Below are 14,634 nucleotides of genomic sequence, written 5' to 3' on the forward strand. Positions count from 1 at the left end.
TCAGATGACCGTTGAGTTAACCTGTAAGACAGTAGGTCATTTGCCCTGGAATTTTTACAAAGGTTGTGTGAGGAAAAACAGACTTGGCAGATTCGGACGGGATTAAAAAGCGCAAAGTATGTCTGTGAAACACGAATTTCTCTAACATCCTCCTGGAAAACTACTCCCGTCCGAATAGTTTGACAAGATAATTGACCCTGATAAATTCAATCTTATATAACAGATTTTGGTTTTACTTTCTTTCTGATTGCTAAATGCCTATTAACAATATATTTAACAAGTAAAGAATCATTTCTAACATGCAATAGCATTATGGGTCATTATATAATTGATATAGCAGTTCAGTATCAGAGTGATTGAAGAAAAATTGCTCTTTTCTCTACTCCACACCACTCTCATACTCTATTACTTTTGATCGGACATCAGTTAAAAAAAAAAGTGTTTCCCCCCCCCCCCCTACATAATAGTGTGGTGTGTACTGTAACCACATCCGTGCAATGTTTAATATGTATTTGTTTCGCTCTAAATCAGATTTTTTTTTTTCATCTAATTTATTTCCAGAAGTTCCAGCTGATTGGTTGGTTAATATTTGTTGATTGATATTTGTGCTTTTGATCTTCTGTCTGCAGTCCATTCGTGAGGTGACGGGCTATGTGCTTGTGGCTCTGAACCAGTTTGAGTATCTGCCCCTGGAGAATCTTCGCATCATCCGCGGCACCAGGCTGTATGAAGACCGCTACGCCCTGGCTGTATTCCTCAACTACCGCAGAGACGGCAACTTCGGTCTCCGTCAGCTTGGCCTTAAGAACCTCACAGGTACAATATGAGCCTTCGAGTCCACAGGTCACATGACTCGTGTGTTCATTTTTTTTTTTCTTATTCCCCGTCTTGCTTCTCTTTTGTGAATGTTCTTGATTGAGCATAAATTCTTTGTTTAAGATGGTTTGTGGTTTTTTGATATCCACTTTAATACAATGATCCCTGTTTACCCAACTTAAAATCACTCATTACAACATCAATAACTGCGTCTGGCTGAGAATGTATATCTGTCGTATACAATCACACAGAGTAAATGTCACTGTTCGAGGCCTTTGTGAAGTTGGCGAGTGCTTTCTGATCTCTCTCTCAGAAATGAGAGGGGGAGGATTTATGAATATGGATATCATACTAAATTGATTTCACACAACTTCCATCAGAAATGACTTAGCTGGTTTTCTAACTGGTGGATGGATGAGGACCGACGCTGGCAGTGAAATACAGCTAAATATCTGCACCTGGAATTGGATCCATAAAACTCAGTGAGAGAGGTTTGGGGAACACTGGAACTTGAACAGCTTGATGATGGCGCTGCTCTGATATGAACCGAGGCTTTATTATAGTTTAGATCTGTCAGTTTTGCAGGAGTGGTAAAGGCTAATCTTCTTGAAAGTGCCAGAGAGTCTACACTGAATAGTGTTTACTTAGTACAATAAAGTCTGCGGTAGCACAGTAAAGCCTACATTTATTTAAGCTATATTTGAAAACATTCAAAAATATTTCAGTGGCAATTTTATTTAAGACTACTCTGGAAGCATGTATTTCCCTAAATTGTATTTTAAGAGTCTCTTATGCTCACCATTTTTATTTTCTCGGGATTCTTTAATGAATATGAAGTTTTTAACAATCAGCGTTTATAGATTTTTTTTTTAAAGATTTTTTTGTAACAATGTGCATTCTTGCTAATCCACTGTTTAAATCCCTTTTGATCACTGCAGAGCACCGTACGTTAGATATACACTTTTATTACTGAAATGCTGTAAAGTATTTACAAGAACAATATTTAATCGCAGCTCCACCTCAGCGAACAAAAATGGGAAAGAGAAGAAAGCACGTAAAAATGTGAAATGGTTATTATGGCCGCAATATATGATACAATTTAATATGTAGGCTAGGCTATTATAGGCTATTATAATTTGGATTATTTTTTATATTATACCATGGGCTGTTTAAATACTCGATTCTGATTGGCTGGAAGGTGTGCAGTAAAACCGTTTAATGCACAGGTAGTTCCAGTCAGTTTGATTACAGTTCGAAATTAATCCGCTACATTGGTAACCATAGTAACACAGATACACTTGCAAGCAGAGTGAGAGACGCATATGAAAACGTTTAGGTAGGCTTAAGCAACGAGGGGACTGTAGCTGCTAGACTTTAAAGAAGAGATCGACGCACACAGGTAACGTTAACTCGTGCACGCATCTCTCTCTCTCTCTCTCTCTCTCTCTCTCTCTCTCTCTGTTCCTTCTCCTTCAGTTCTCTGTCTCTCTCTTTTAATAATGAATTTAAATAAATGTGAATTCATTCAAATAAAAGCAATCCGATGGCTCTACTTTATTTAAAGCGGACGGAGTGCAAGAACTGACGAGCCTAAACTTAAGAAATAACCGTCATTTTTACACGTCTGTTAAAAAATTACACTGTAAACATCAGTTACAGCTTTAACTTATTTTTAACTTGGCAAATAACCAAGGTATAAGCGGGATAATCCACGGCTAGCCATGCATTAAAGAATTTTAATGCACTTCGTAGAGGCAACCACCCTCCGCTTCGCGTCGGGTGGTTCTTCGCCTCTACGTCATGCATTAAAATTCTTTAATGCATGGCTAGCCGTGGATTATCCCTTACATATCGCACGAGTCCTAATAAATGCAATTTCAACTATTTCTGAAGTGCTTCTTTTATAAAGAACACCGCTTTCTCACATAAACAGCCCCTGCAAGAGAGAATAATTGATTCTCAAGCCATCGATATCAACTAATTCAGCACCATCGCCACGGACAGCACCGGGTAACGTCGCACGTAAGAAGGTATATCTTAAGCAGCTTCCTAAGCTATGGTTCGGGGAACACGCCTAGAAATGGTATACCTTCAGTTAAGTTATACCTTAAGAGTCTTCGTAGCACGCTAAGAGACAACGTTATCGGGAAACCCAGCCATGGTCACCAAGGGGGCATTTCTTTGGTTGAAAAAAAAAAAAAAAAAAACATAACAAAACAATAATATTGTGAAACATTCTGGCAATATAAAATAACTGTTTCTAATTTTAATATATTTTAAAATGTATTTATATACTGTGTGTGTGTGTGTGTGTGTGTGTGTGTGTGTGTGTGTGTGTGTGTGTGTGTGTGTGTGTGTGTGTGTGTGTGTGTGTATTACTCACCAAGCAGTGTGTGAGAATCATGTATATTTGTACAAATATACATTATTTTGATTTACACTAAGTTTTTTTCATTATATGATTGCTCTTTTTTCTTATGAGGAAGAGAGAATTATGTATTTTCCATTTAGATGAGGAATAAAGACATATGGGTAAATGTCCTGTCCATTCATTACTCTAATTACTGTGGTTTGTCTGTGAAGGACCTTTTTTCAACAGCTCTGCTCTTTGTACTACACCTATTGTGTGGTGCCTATTAAATATTCTTCAGTATGTTCAGTTCGAGTTCGTTAAAATGTTGTTCATTTCACTGAAAGGACATATATACATGCAGTATATTCTCATTCAGAGGTTTCTGAATTGTTATTTTGAATCAGTAGCTAAATTCAAACGCATGTCTCATCAAAACCGGGATGAGTTGGGGGGATTTTGTAAGTGTCTCTGTTCTTTCTGCTTCCCTACCAGGGCCAGTTGGATATGTCTCTTCTTCACAGTACCTGATCATTTGTGTTACACAACAGCTCCGCTTCCTTCTGATTGGCTGATAGCACTAGTATAAGTGCATGGGCCTGACATTTACCATGCTCCACTTTTGTCTTCTTTGGCAAATTAAGAGTATGTTTCTTCTTAATGGCACAGACTGTAATAGTTGTTGGAGGTGGTAGTAATTACGTCTGTACTTTTAGTATCGTCACACTGTGACCATGATACTTAACAGGACCAGAACTGTTTACGATCAAACTAGTAATCTTAACCAGCATTAATCAGTGGCGATTACCAGTCAGCCTTTAGTGTGAGGAACCAGGATGCAGAGTGTTCTTGTAATGCTGAAGAAGAAGGTTTGGGCTCTAAATTGTGAGCAGTGCCACTTACTTTCTTTTCAATCCACTAAGGACTAAGACCATTTTCATCTGCATGTATTTATTTTTCAAATATTGTTATCAACAGCAGTTTACAGTATACATCTTATTAGTTTGAGTTATCACATGGAATCAAATCCATGACCCTGTTGAACAAATGATACATTAAAAAAAAAAAAAAAAAAAAAAAATATATATATATATATATATATATATATATATATATATATATATATATTATATTTATATATTTTTCACATATTGTATATATATATATGTGTAATACATATATTATATTAAATACCTGTTAATATAAAAATAATTTAAATATATTTTATATTTTATATGAACGGTTATTTTAAATCACAATAAGACTTCACAATAAAATGTAATTTATTCCTTTGAAAGCAAAGCTGAAAACAGCTGTGCTGTGATACAAACTTTTTTTTTTTTAAAGTATTATTTTTTCTTAGGATTCTTCACTTGATGAGAAAAAAGTTCAAAAGTACAGCATTTTTTTTAAACAGATTTTTTTCTAACAGTGTAAAAGTCTTTACTTACATTTTATCCATACTTTGCTGAATAAAAGTATTAATTTCTTTCAAAAACATCATACTTGCCCCAAACTTTTTGTACAGTAATTCTCTGCAGCTTAAACTTTAGTGCATAAGCATAAACTGATAAAAAAAAAATGTCTTGAATGCAATGTAAATTGCTTTGGATGATAGTGTCTGGAAAATGTATAAATGTAAATGTATCCCAACTTAAAATGAGGAGGCGACTACAGTACTGTACAAGCCATTTCTAGTTTGATTCCTTCTGGTTTGTTGACTGTTTTTTTTATGCACGATGAATGGTATAAGTTTGAGGTGGGACTATTTTGGGACACTGTGGGACTGTTTGTGACCTGTGGCAGACAAGGGTAGAAAGATCTGCACTTGTTTTTTGTTTTCTTTTTTCGCATTGCATTGAAATTGCTTTAGTCTGTATCACTGCAAAAGGGCCGAATCTGGCTAGGTATTTAACCTAGTGCACGTAAATGGTTCGGGAACACTGTCTGTCTCTTATGGAACAATGTTTCTGGTCCAGAAAACACCTTCATTCACTTGCTGTGGCTAGGCAAAGGAAATGGAGCAGAGAGAGACATGGCATAGCAGACCGGGTAAATAATTTAAGCCGTGTGTATTGTTCCACTTACTCTGTCCCCAGTCCACTCGACGCAGCGTACATAACCCAAATGCCACATTGCAATGCTGACATCACTTAAAGCCTAACTGTGCTTCATTTAATGCTGTATTCTTGGAAGATGACAGTGTTTAGGAACGTCGAGAAGACCAGGTGGTCCCAGAGGAGTGTGATCCCGTCTTTGGCAGACTAACACGGAACAGCGCTGGAGTTAAGGAACGTTTGAAATCCCAGCCATGCCCACAAGGAAGGAGACAACACAGAAGCTCTGCTCTCTCGTTTTCTCACACTCGCTCATCATCTCTCTTTCTGCTTACGTTCAGTGGTTACACTTTATTTTAAGGTGACTTAGTTACATTGTACTTACTCAAATAATTACTGAGTAGTATTAATTAACTACATGTACTTACTGTAGAGTTATGGTTAGGGTTTGGTTTAGGGTTAGTTGTAAATATGCATAATTTACTGTTACTGACGTAAATACATGTAGTAACTTGTAACTATACGTCACCTTAAATTAAAGTGTTACCCATTCATTCTTTTCTTGTTCACCGAAGTCTTTGTGAAATTTACTTTCGCTGCCCTCTTAACTTTATCTGTATCTTTCTCGTGCTTTCATTGAGCAGGGGTGCGTTTCCCAAAAGCATCGTTAGCCAACTATGTTCGCAAGTTCCGTCGTTATCAGCATAATTCAACGAGTCAGTGTTTCCCGAAACCATCGTTCTAACGAACATTCGCAAACAGTGTCGCAAAGTTGTGTAGTTGGAACGACAGCTCTCGACCTGTGGTTAGGAGCATAGTTTTTAGTTTGCATGACATGTGGACTTAATAAATCCTTATCTTGAGCAAAATTACCAAGCTGACATTCAGTACAACCTGTGTCTTTTATTTAGAATACATACAAATGTCATTTACGTCTTTTAGTTTGTCAAGATATTTAAAGCACCGTTTTTGAAGAGTGCGCATGTGCGAACAAGCTCTACTATGTAAGATCAAGCCTATGATTGAATCTGGAAATAAAGCAAAATAACTGAGAAAAATGAGAAATCGCAGTGAAGTATTATTGGCCTAGAAGAAGCTGTATGTTTCTTCCACGGCAATAAGAAAGCGACTTCGAAATTGTAGCGAGCTTGTTCTTTCAAGGATAGTTCACCCAAAAGTGAAAATTGTCATTAATTACCCACCCTCATGTAGTACCAAACCTTCATGACTTTCCTTCTTCTGTGGAAAGAAGATATTTTGGAGAGAAACATAGTGTTCTTTGCTGGTGCAATGAAATTCAACAGGGTCTAGTGTTGTTTATGTGTTCCACAGAAGAAAGAAATGCATAGGTTTGCAACAACATAAGGGGAAGTAAATGATGGCATAATTTACATAAAACTTCCAAATGAATTGACTCACTAAAATGAATTGAATAATTGCAGGATTCAATGGGTGACGTGAGTCGTGACACAAATAGAGCAATGTAACGTTTTATCAAAGTTTGTCACTACTTGTTGGAAATACTTGGAAGAAACCATCTATTTTTAGTCACTTACTCCCAACACTGGTCTTCTAAATGTTGAACTCAGTCAGCGGCCTGTAACCCTGAGACAGATCAAAGCTGGAACAGAGCCCGGGCAACATCTCTCTCGCTCTCCGTCAAGGACTATCAGCTTGTCAGACCTACATTATGAGCCTTTTGATCCCCTGTCACATTATCATGTCACTCCTCTCATAGCAGTTCTCCGGAGATGTGTAAAGTGATCAATACCATCCATAAATGATATCTAAGAGAATAAAGGCTATTAACTGCACTGGGTCTAATCCCGAATCTGATCAAACCAGCCTGTCGGCACTGCTACTAGAGTTGAAATCCACGGAGGTAGAAATTGCCCTGGATAAAATCAATTTGTCGCTGGTATATTCTGATATTGCTCTATTGATTTTCTGAGAGGTGGTGTGTGGGCGACACAGTGATGTGGTGCTCGGGCTTCCCTTGTGTCTGGCTTTCAAACGTCCTCCCTGTTGGGTTATTAAGTCAGAGTCAATGGAGTGAGCTATTTCAACTATTTGTTTGAATGCAAAATGGTACAACACCTTTACTACGCCTCGGAAAGCATTTGAATTATTTGAATGTTGTTGATTAAGGATTTTTGCATGAAATAATAGCTAGAAATAATAGCTTCTTTTTAATACTTAAGGCTTTTTATATCTCCTGTGTCTTTTCATTTGGCTTCCACAATATGATGTAATTTGCCCACTAGCAAACTCACTGCAACAACCGTCCATGTTTATTTTTTTATTGTTTATTTTTTTACTGTCTGATAGCACTTTCTATGAACGCTGTATGTATAATGCATTAAATGCTAGGAGTCAAAGGTTTGGACACACATGACTGAATTAATTTTTCTCATGATCTTCAAAACTTTTACATATAGTGGCTTTTGCTTAAATATTTTAAATCAGTTTATGTGTGTGGATATGTAGTATGTGTGCCCAATAGCAACAATAATATATAAACGTATTCTTATGCTTCAATAATGCCTTATAAAATATAATACATCTCATATATTGCATGTTCTCATAAATAATTGCAACAGTTAACAATACATTATGTATACTAATAAAATAATATCCGTGCTTGTATCTTTTTTTAAATATTTTTTTAGTGTGCTAATGCCCATCCCAAAATGCCATGTCCTTTGTTGTATTTTTACTCTTTTATGTGTAAGAATGAATAGCTTAATATAATCATGAATTATAGCTCTGGTTAGAATTATTCATGGAAAGATGTTATGGATTCGGATGTGCATTGTAATGTTTCATGTATACAGGCTTTATAGAAAGTGTTACCATCTGCTACTGTCAGTCCAGAAGGAGCTGTGTCGTCTTGTGTCGGTGTCCTCAAAGGCCTCAAGAGGCAGGTGATTTGTAATAATTATACCTCGTCCCACTGCTGAGGCAAAGGTTAAACTTCGCATCCTTTCTTTGACATTTCAAAGTGGCTCTCCGTCGTCCTTTTCAGAAGAATTAGAATGTTTTGTTCATGCCTAGGCAAACTTTTTTTTTTTACTCAACATTTGTGCACCTCATTGTTTCTTGTCATTTCTTTCAGCAAATGCAGCTTAGACAGTAATTACCTCACAATAATAACAACCTCCATAAGAACAGATGAGTGTGTAAATGTAACTGTTTCCTTTTTCTTTTTCAGCAGTTTTCTGTTGTCTGTATTATTTCTCCCACTTTATATTTTTTGCCCTTGATGAGTGCTTTTGGTTATTACACATTATTTTCTTCTCTACCCAGAATTTTAAAAGAAAACAATCAATGTCAACGGTGCCGTATGTAATATTGACAGCTAGTGGTTGAAATGGGCACAGCATGCAGTTCAAATTCAAAATATCGGAGAGGGTTGTTTCTCCCACCCCCTCCTCCTCAGACTCCATACACCATACACTTACTTACACTGTAAGTTGATGATTTGATTTATTTGTGTTTTAATATGCCTGTGGACATAAAGGTTTTTAGATGGATGCCGAGGCTTTTTATGTCAGGTAGAATCTGCGATCTCTGGCCTAGTTTATTTGCTGGCTTCCATGGCTGCAATACGCTGTATTTTACACCAGCTGGCAACCCAGGGTGTCGAAATACTATTGCATAGATAAGCAAAAGCTGGGATCACACAAACCAAAATAAAAACAGACATTCTGACACGGAACACACATTTCAAAGTAGAATAACTGGCTGTAGCATTGTTTTTTGGAGAAAGTATATGAACTTAGCATTAGTTTCCTAAATCTCTGCAAACACACTATGGTATTTTTGTAGAATAGCTTTATCATGATAATTATATGGTTTCCATAATAAATTATTGTAAAGGTTGGCTGCAACTAAGTGTTTACTTTCCTCTTCTACTTTCCAAGCTTATTCTCATTTGAGCTGTAATTCATAATTCAACCATTGATTAGACGTATTATATTCCTGAGACCCAGAAAAAAAAAAGTTTTGTGAATTTAGTTTTTTTCCATGTCATCACACTGTTTAGAGCACAATAAACAAATGGTAAAAAAAACATTTTTGAAAAATAATATTTTATTCATACGTTATGCTATGTCCTCTGTAGTGGACACCAGGACTAAGGATTTGTTTTCAATCACCAATAAATTTTGGGGTTTCAGGATTTTTTCAACCAAAATTTGTATAAAGATTATTCTCAACTATGTTATGAAAGAAATAACGGAATGAATTGATACACCATTTTACTTTATGCAATATGTGGGTAAAATGGCCATAAATTAATATTCCCATTCAATGCAATGTATCTACACTGTATCTAATTTGCACATTAATGTGTTCTTGGAGCAACATTTAATGAAAAAAGAAGTGTAATAATTGGAGTAATAATTGCCAACATTTTAATAATAATATCTAATATTTCATAGGAATATCTCACAAAATGCCTGATAAACATGATTTAAGTCCTGATGTTCTCTACAGTGGACACGTTTGAAATCAACGCCCTGTTCTGTAACAGAAAGTATTTTTTTATTTGAAACCCCTTAACATTTTCCTGAGATGTTGTTTTATGAAATACAATTTGAAAAGTAGTCCAATTTAAATCATAATTACAATATATTATCATATTTCCATAAGAATGCTACATTTGATCACTAAATTAATGTCAGACATTTTTAAAGACCAAGGAGAAGTTGTTTTCATGGTGAAACCTCCAACATTTCTGAAAAGTCCTGAATGTGCTCTTTACAGGACACCCAGGTTGTGTCATGTGACATGTATGATCTCAGAGAAATTCACTAAAATATAATGTCCACTACAGTGGACAAAAGTCTATTCTTGGGTCCCAGGAGGATATGATTATCATGAATCTCTGAATGCCTCTCACTCAGAATTGTAGGAGCACTGCTCATTATTCTTATTTTCAGATGTGGAAAATGGGCTTCAACGTCCTGTCCTTCATGCAAGCTATATTTATTTTCCTGCCTTTTAGAACAAATTATCTTGAAAGAGGACTTTGTTTTGTCAAGGTTTGTGTCTGTGCTGTCTCAAGGTTCTAATTTTGTACTGCACGCTAGGTTTTATGGCTAGTAAATGGTGGGTTTTTGTGTGGTTTATGCCATTTTGTGACTTTCAGCTTCGCTCTAAAGCATTAGCATTTTTCTATATTAGTTTTTTTTTTTTTCTGTAGGTTTGAACTAATAGAGACATTTTACAGATGCTTAAGTGCACACTTTGACACAGGACATTTGAATACTGCAATCTTTATGTACTGACATCTATGTAAGTGTGTTGTCACTGTAACTTCAAAAATGTGAACTGTGAATGTACACAGTTACTGATACTGCTCTCATGTGTTTTGTGGTTATGTCTACCTTCTACTACTTATCTTTGCTGTTTCTTGCAGATTCACATGATATTTCCTCCACTTGTTGTTTCATAGATAATGTATTAAGTGTGCACTATTCAGAATTGAATCAAGAATGCCATTTAAATTCCAATTCTGTTACAGAATTTGAATCAAATTTGAATTGAGGCAGCAAACAGGATGTTGAATTACAATTTAAATTTGAATGTAAGGAAGTAGTAAGACATTCATCAGATAATTGATGAATAATTTTTAACTAGAAAAGCAAAGTTTGTCATGAATGATGGATGGATGGATGGATGGATGGATGGATGGATGGATGGATGGATGGATGGATGGATGGATGGATGGATGGATGGATGGATGGATGGATGGTTGGATGGATGCCACCTATGATAAAAATGAGCATTTAGTTTACGCATGTCATATTGAATTAAAAAAAAAATAAAAAAAAATTGTGGACCAGGGTTGAAGAACTTCCCGGCATGTATCGCCTGTTTCTTTGCATTATAATTCAGTAAGATTCTCTTCCTGTTATTCCAGTTCACCTTCTTGTAGAGTGTGGGCATATTAGAAGTGCAATATCTAAAGCTAGAACTAATGTTGGAAAACATGTGGCAATATTACATTTATTCACAACTGCAATCAATATGTAAATAGTCTCTCGGCTTTAGTATTTCCCATCCAAACATAACACATTCATGTACATATGATAGCAGCTCTTTATGTTTACGCTTCAATATACCTGCACCTGTTCAAGGAGAAAATCTCAATGATCGTGCATTAACCTCATTGAGTCCTGCTTAGTGTCTCATGAAAGCGGTCTGGAACAGCGCACCGGAGATGAAAGACAAAGAATGAGAAAAGGAGATCAGCCTATCACTCCCTCAGACACGTCTGTCTCTTGCTCCCTCTCTTTACCCGTTTAGTTTCTTTTTCAGCTCAGCGCGGTCTGTGTAAAGGGATCCGGGAGGAGAAAAAAGAAAATGACTTTTGTTGGTGCTTGCACAACACTCATTTCCATCTTTCGCACTGAGGCTTCCAGACCCCGGGTCACTTCCAATTGTGTGTCTAATTGATTACTTCCCATGCAATTACGTTTGTGTCATACTCGATTTTTCACTGTTTGAGGCACAGGGGAGCGATCCTCCTTCTGAAGGACAACAGTTGCACTGCAGCAAATCTAGAATGTGGCTGTATTATTAATCTTTTGGCGCAGCTGTAGTGCAGTAATAACCAGTGACATAAACCACAAACGCAAGGTTACAGAGGTGGAAAGGACGGTGTCAATGACAGGACATGTTCTCCATGCATGGCATTGAGGAAAAACAGCATTAAAAGCGACAATATTATGATTCTGCTCATTTGCAACAACACAAACAAGTGCTTCTTTATTAGGTCTTGAAAAAAACAGTTGCCATATATATATTTATATATATATATATATATATATATATATATATTTTTTTTTTACATTTACCACTTGCATATTCTTTGTGCTTTTACTTCTTAATTTTTTTTAAGAAGTTTTCAAGCTCATTAATTAAAGCTTTTGGGAATTATGTAAGCTGTGAGAAAAGAATGTAATGAAATATTGATGTCTAACCACAGAAGGACTTTTAAAATTACAATCATTAGAAAGATTTGACCCTTCTGCCCTCACAAAGGAAAGGAAAAGTGTGTGACGGTAATCAAAGCCATTAAAGATGTGGGATTCATGACTTTTCATTGAGCCGTAAAACCTGCCGTGAGACTTATTCACTGCATAGATGCTCTTTTAGAAATATATTATAACTCTATTAAATGTGCTTCTCTTTCTAACAGCAGTGTGTTTGTATATACAGAACACATTTCACAGTGCACTTTCCTTTTCCATGGAGATGAAAGGATGACAGAACTGCTGAGGAGAAACAAAGCCCTTGGAAGTAGAGTAAAAAAAAATGGAAGAATCCATTTTAAAAGTTGTCTGTATTTAAAGCCTGTAATGTGAATTGGGAAGAGAGAAAAAAGAAAAGCTGTAATTACACAGAGATCAAATAGAGAGCGTGGAGCTAGTGCTAATACCCACTCGCCCACACCAATCACTGGAGAAACCAGGCCCATTAATAATGAATCTGGTGTCATCATTAAGAATCTGAATGATTAAACATATCTCCTGGCTTCAAACACCACTTTTCACTGTAAAAAAAAAAAAAAAAAAGGGCTCACACATACATAAAGGAATAATGATATAAAACATACCAAGTCTGCAGATTTCCATGGTATTGGATTGTTTGTCATTCACAAAGTTATACAAAAAGTTTCACAGATGAAATAATTGCATGCAGGTTTGGAACAACATGAATAGTCTGCCATCATTTACTCACTAGTTTGAGCTATCCCTTTAAAGGTGAAGTGTGTCATTTTACACCACTGGTTGAACCAGAAGTTTAGATGCTAGGTGCTTTAACACACAGAACAATGTTTTGAAGTGCCACAGAGCCCTTGAATTGTTTGTCTCTACACACTAAGCTGAGAAAGTAAAAAGTCATTCAACATTAACAACTTCAAAATGCTTTCATCTGCCAATTAGACCGTAGTACTATGTTCTGTTTAATTATTGTTAATATATTTAAATTAATTCTACAGAATTCCAAGATTTCCCCCCATAATCCATGCAGTAAATTTACAAAGGTGTGCAGAATAGCTATAAATTTCCTCTTTGGATACAATGAGGGATTGAATAACGTAAATCCAACATCATGACAACAGCCAGTTATTCTAATGTGTGTGTAGCTTTTAATGGCCTCATAGTTAATTCAATTGCATGAACCATCCAGAGAAAACGGTCAATTAACATCACTGCGTTCTGTGTACTGTAAAAAGAAAGTGGAGCACATCACAGAGCGGTTATATAATCTGAGGCAGGTGGAAAACATATTAGTGTAGAAAAAGATTTATCTTTGACAGTTTGATGATGGGAGATATTGAGATTTGTTCGTTTATTAATGAATGCAACAGGTTAGTAGAGATCGCTATTGTTTGACCACACTAGAAATAGTTCACCCCAAAATGACATTTTGTCATCATTTACATCATTCACGCTCATATCGTTGAAACCCTGTATTATTTTTACATGTATAAATGAATGCATCAAAGACTGTTTGAACTGCTTTTTTCCCCCATTCACTGAAAGGTGATTTATTCTGCCAATCAGGACAAAGAACAAAAAACGTCATTATAAGTTGTCTGAAAATCTGTGAGAAACACACTGAAATTGAAGATATTATTGTTGGATAATCTTCCCTTCTGTAGTGCTCTTAAATGTCATTTACTCAAATGTCATTTGTAAATAAATAAAAATAAGTATTAATAAGGCTTGGAATATATATTTTTATTTTATATACGTTTTATAAACTTTTATGGTGCCTAACTGTTTAAATCTTCACCCATTTTCATTGTATGGAAAACAGAAGCTCAAACATTGTGCATAAATATCCCCTTTTGCATTTGACCAAAGAAAGAGATAGAGGTTAATAAAAGTTAGCAAGTGAAAATTATGACTTTTTAAGCCTTTATCATGTCATTTTTGCTAACTTTGTTGCTTTACTTCATCTTTAATGGAAGGACATGTTCAACTGACAAAAATGTAAATGTAACAATAACATTCTACCTGTTTTAGTGTTTTAGCGTGTTGCTGCTAGTCGACAGCTTGCTCCTGTGTTAAGAAAGCATTGACATACACACATTTTAGCTTCCCCCATTTGTCTCCATTACCCGTAAGCCTCTGCTAATGGAGTCAAAGAGTCTCTAGGGTGTTGTTAGCACCTGACTTTACCATTTGATTCGAGCCTTTGCAAAATCAGTCATTACACTCCAGCCCGAACACAGATTCGTGCAAGCTTTTTGACACAAATAGAGCTGTTCCATGACCCAGGGCTGTACATCATGATAATAATAAATGACTCCGTACACTTATGCCTTTGATTATATGCGTGCGTCGCTTTGAGTGCAAGCTAACGCTCACAGTCAAGAGAAAAGAGGAGCAA

The 14,634-nt window shown here is 36.0% G+C and overlaps 1 protein-coding gene across 4 annotated transcripts in view; it reads left to right on the forward strand.

The window, feature by feature from the left end:
* Positions 1–14,634, forward strand: part of erbb4b (erb-b2 receptor tyrosine kinase 4b) — a 303,711-nt gene that overhangs the window by 181,047 nt on the left and 108,030 nt on the right. For all 4 annotated transcript variants that reach the window (XM_079882023.1, XM_079882024.1, XM_079882025.1 and 1 more), the window contains exon 3: positions 630–816. In XM_079882023.1, coding sequence (XP_079738149.1) covers positions 630–816 — 187 coding nt within the window. The remainder of the gene's footprint in view (positions 1–629; positions 817–14,634) is intronic.

This window comes from Squalius cephalus (assembly GCF_949319135.1).
Source record: "Squalius cephalus genome assembly, chromosome: 9".
Lineage (NCBI taxonomy): Eukaryota > Metazoa > Chordata > Actinopteri > Cypriniformes > Leuciscidae > Squalius > Squalius cephalus.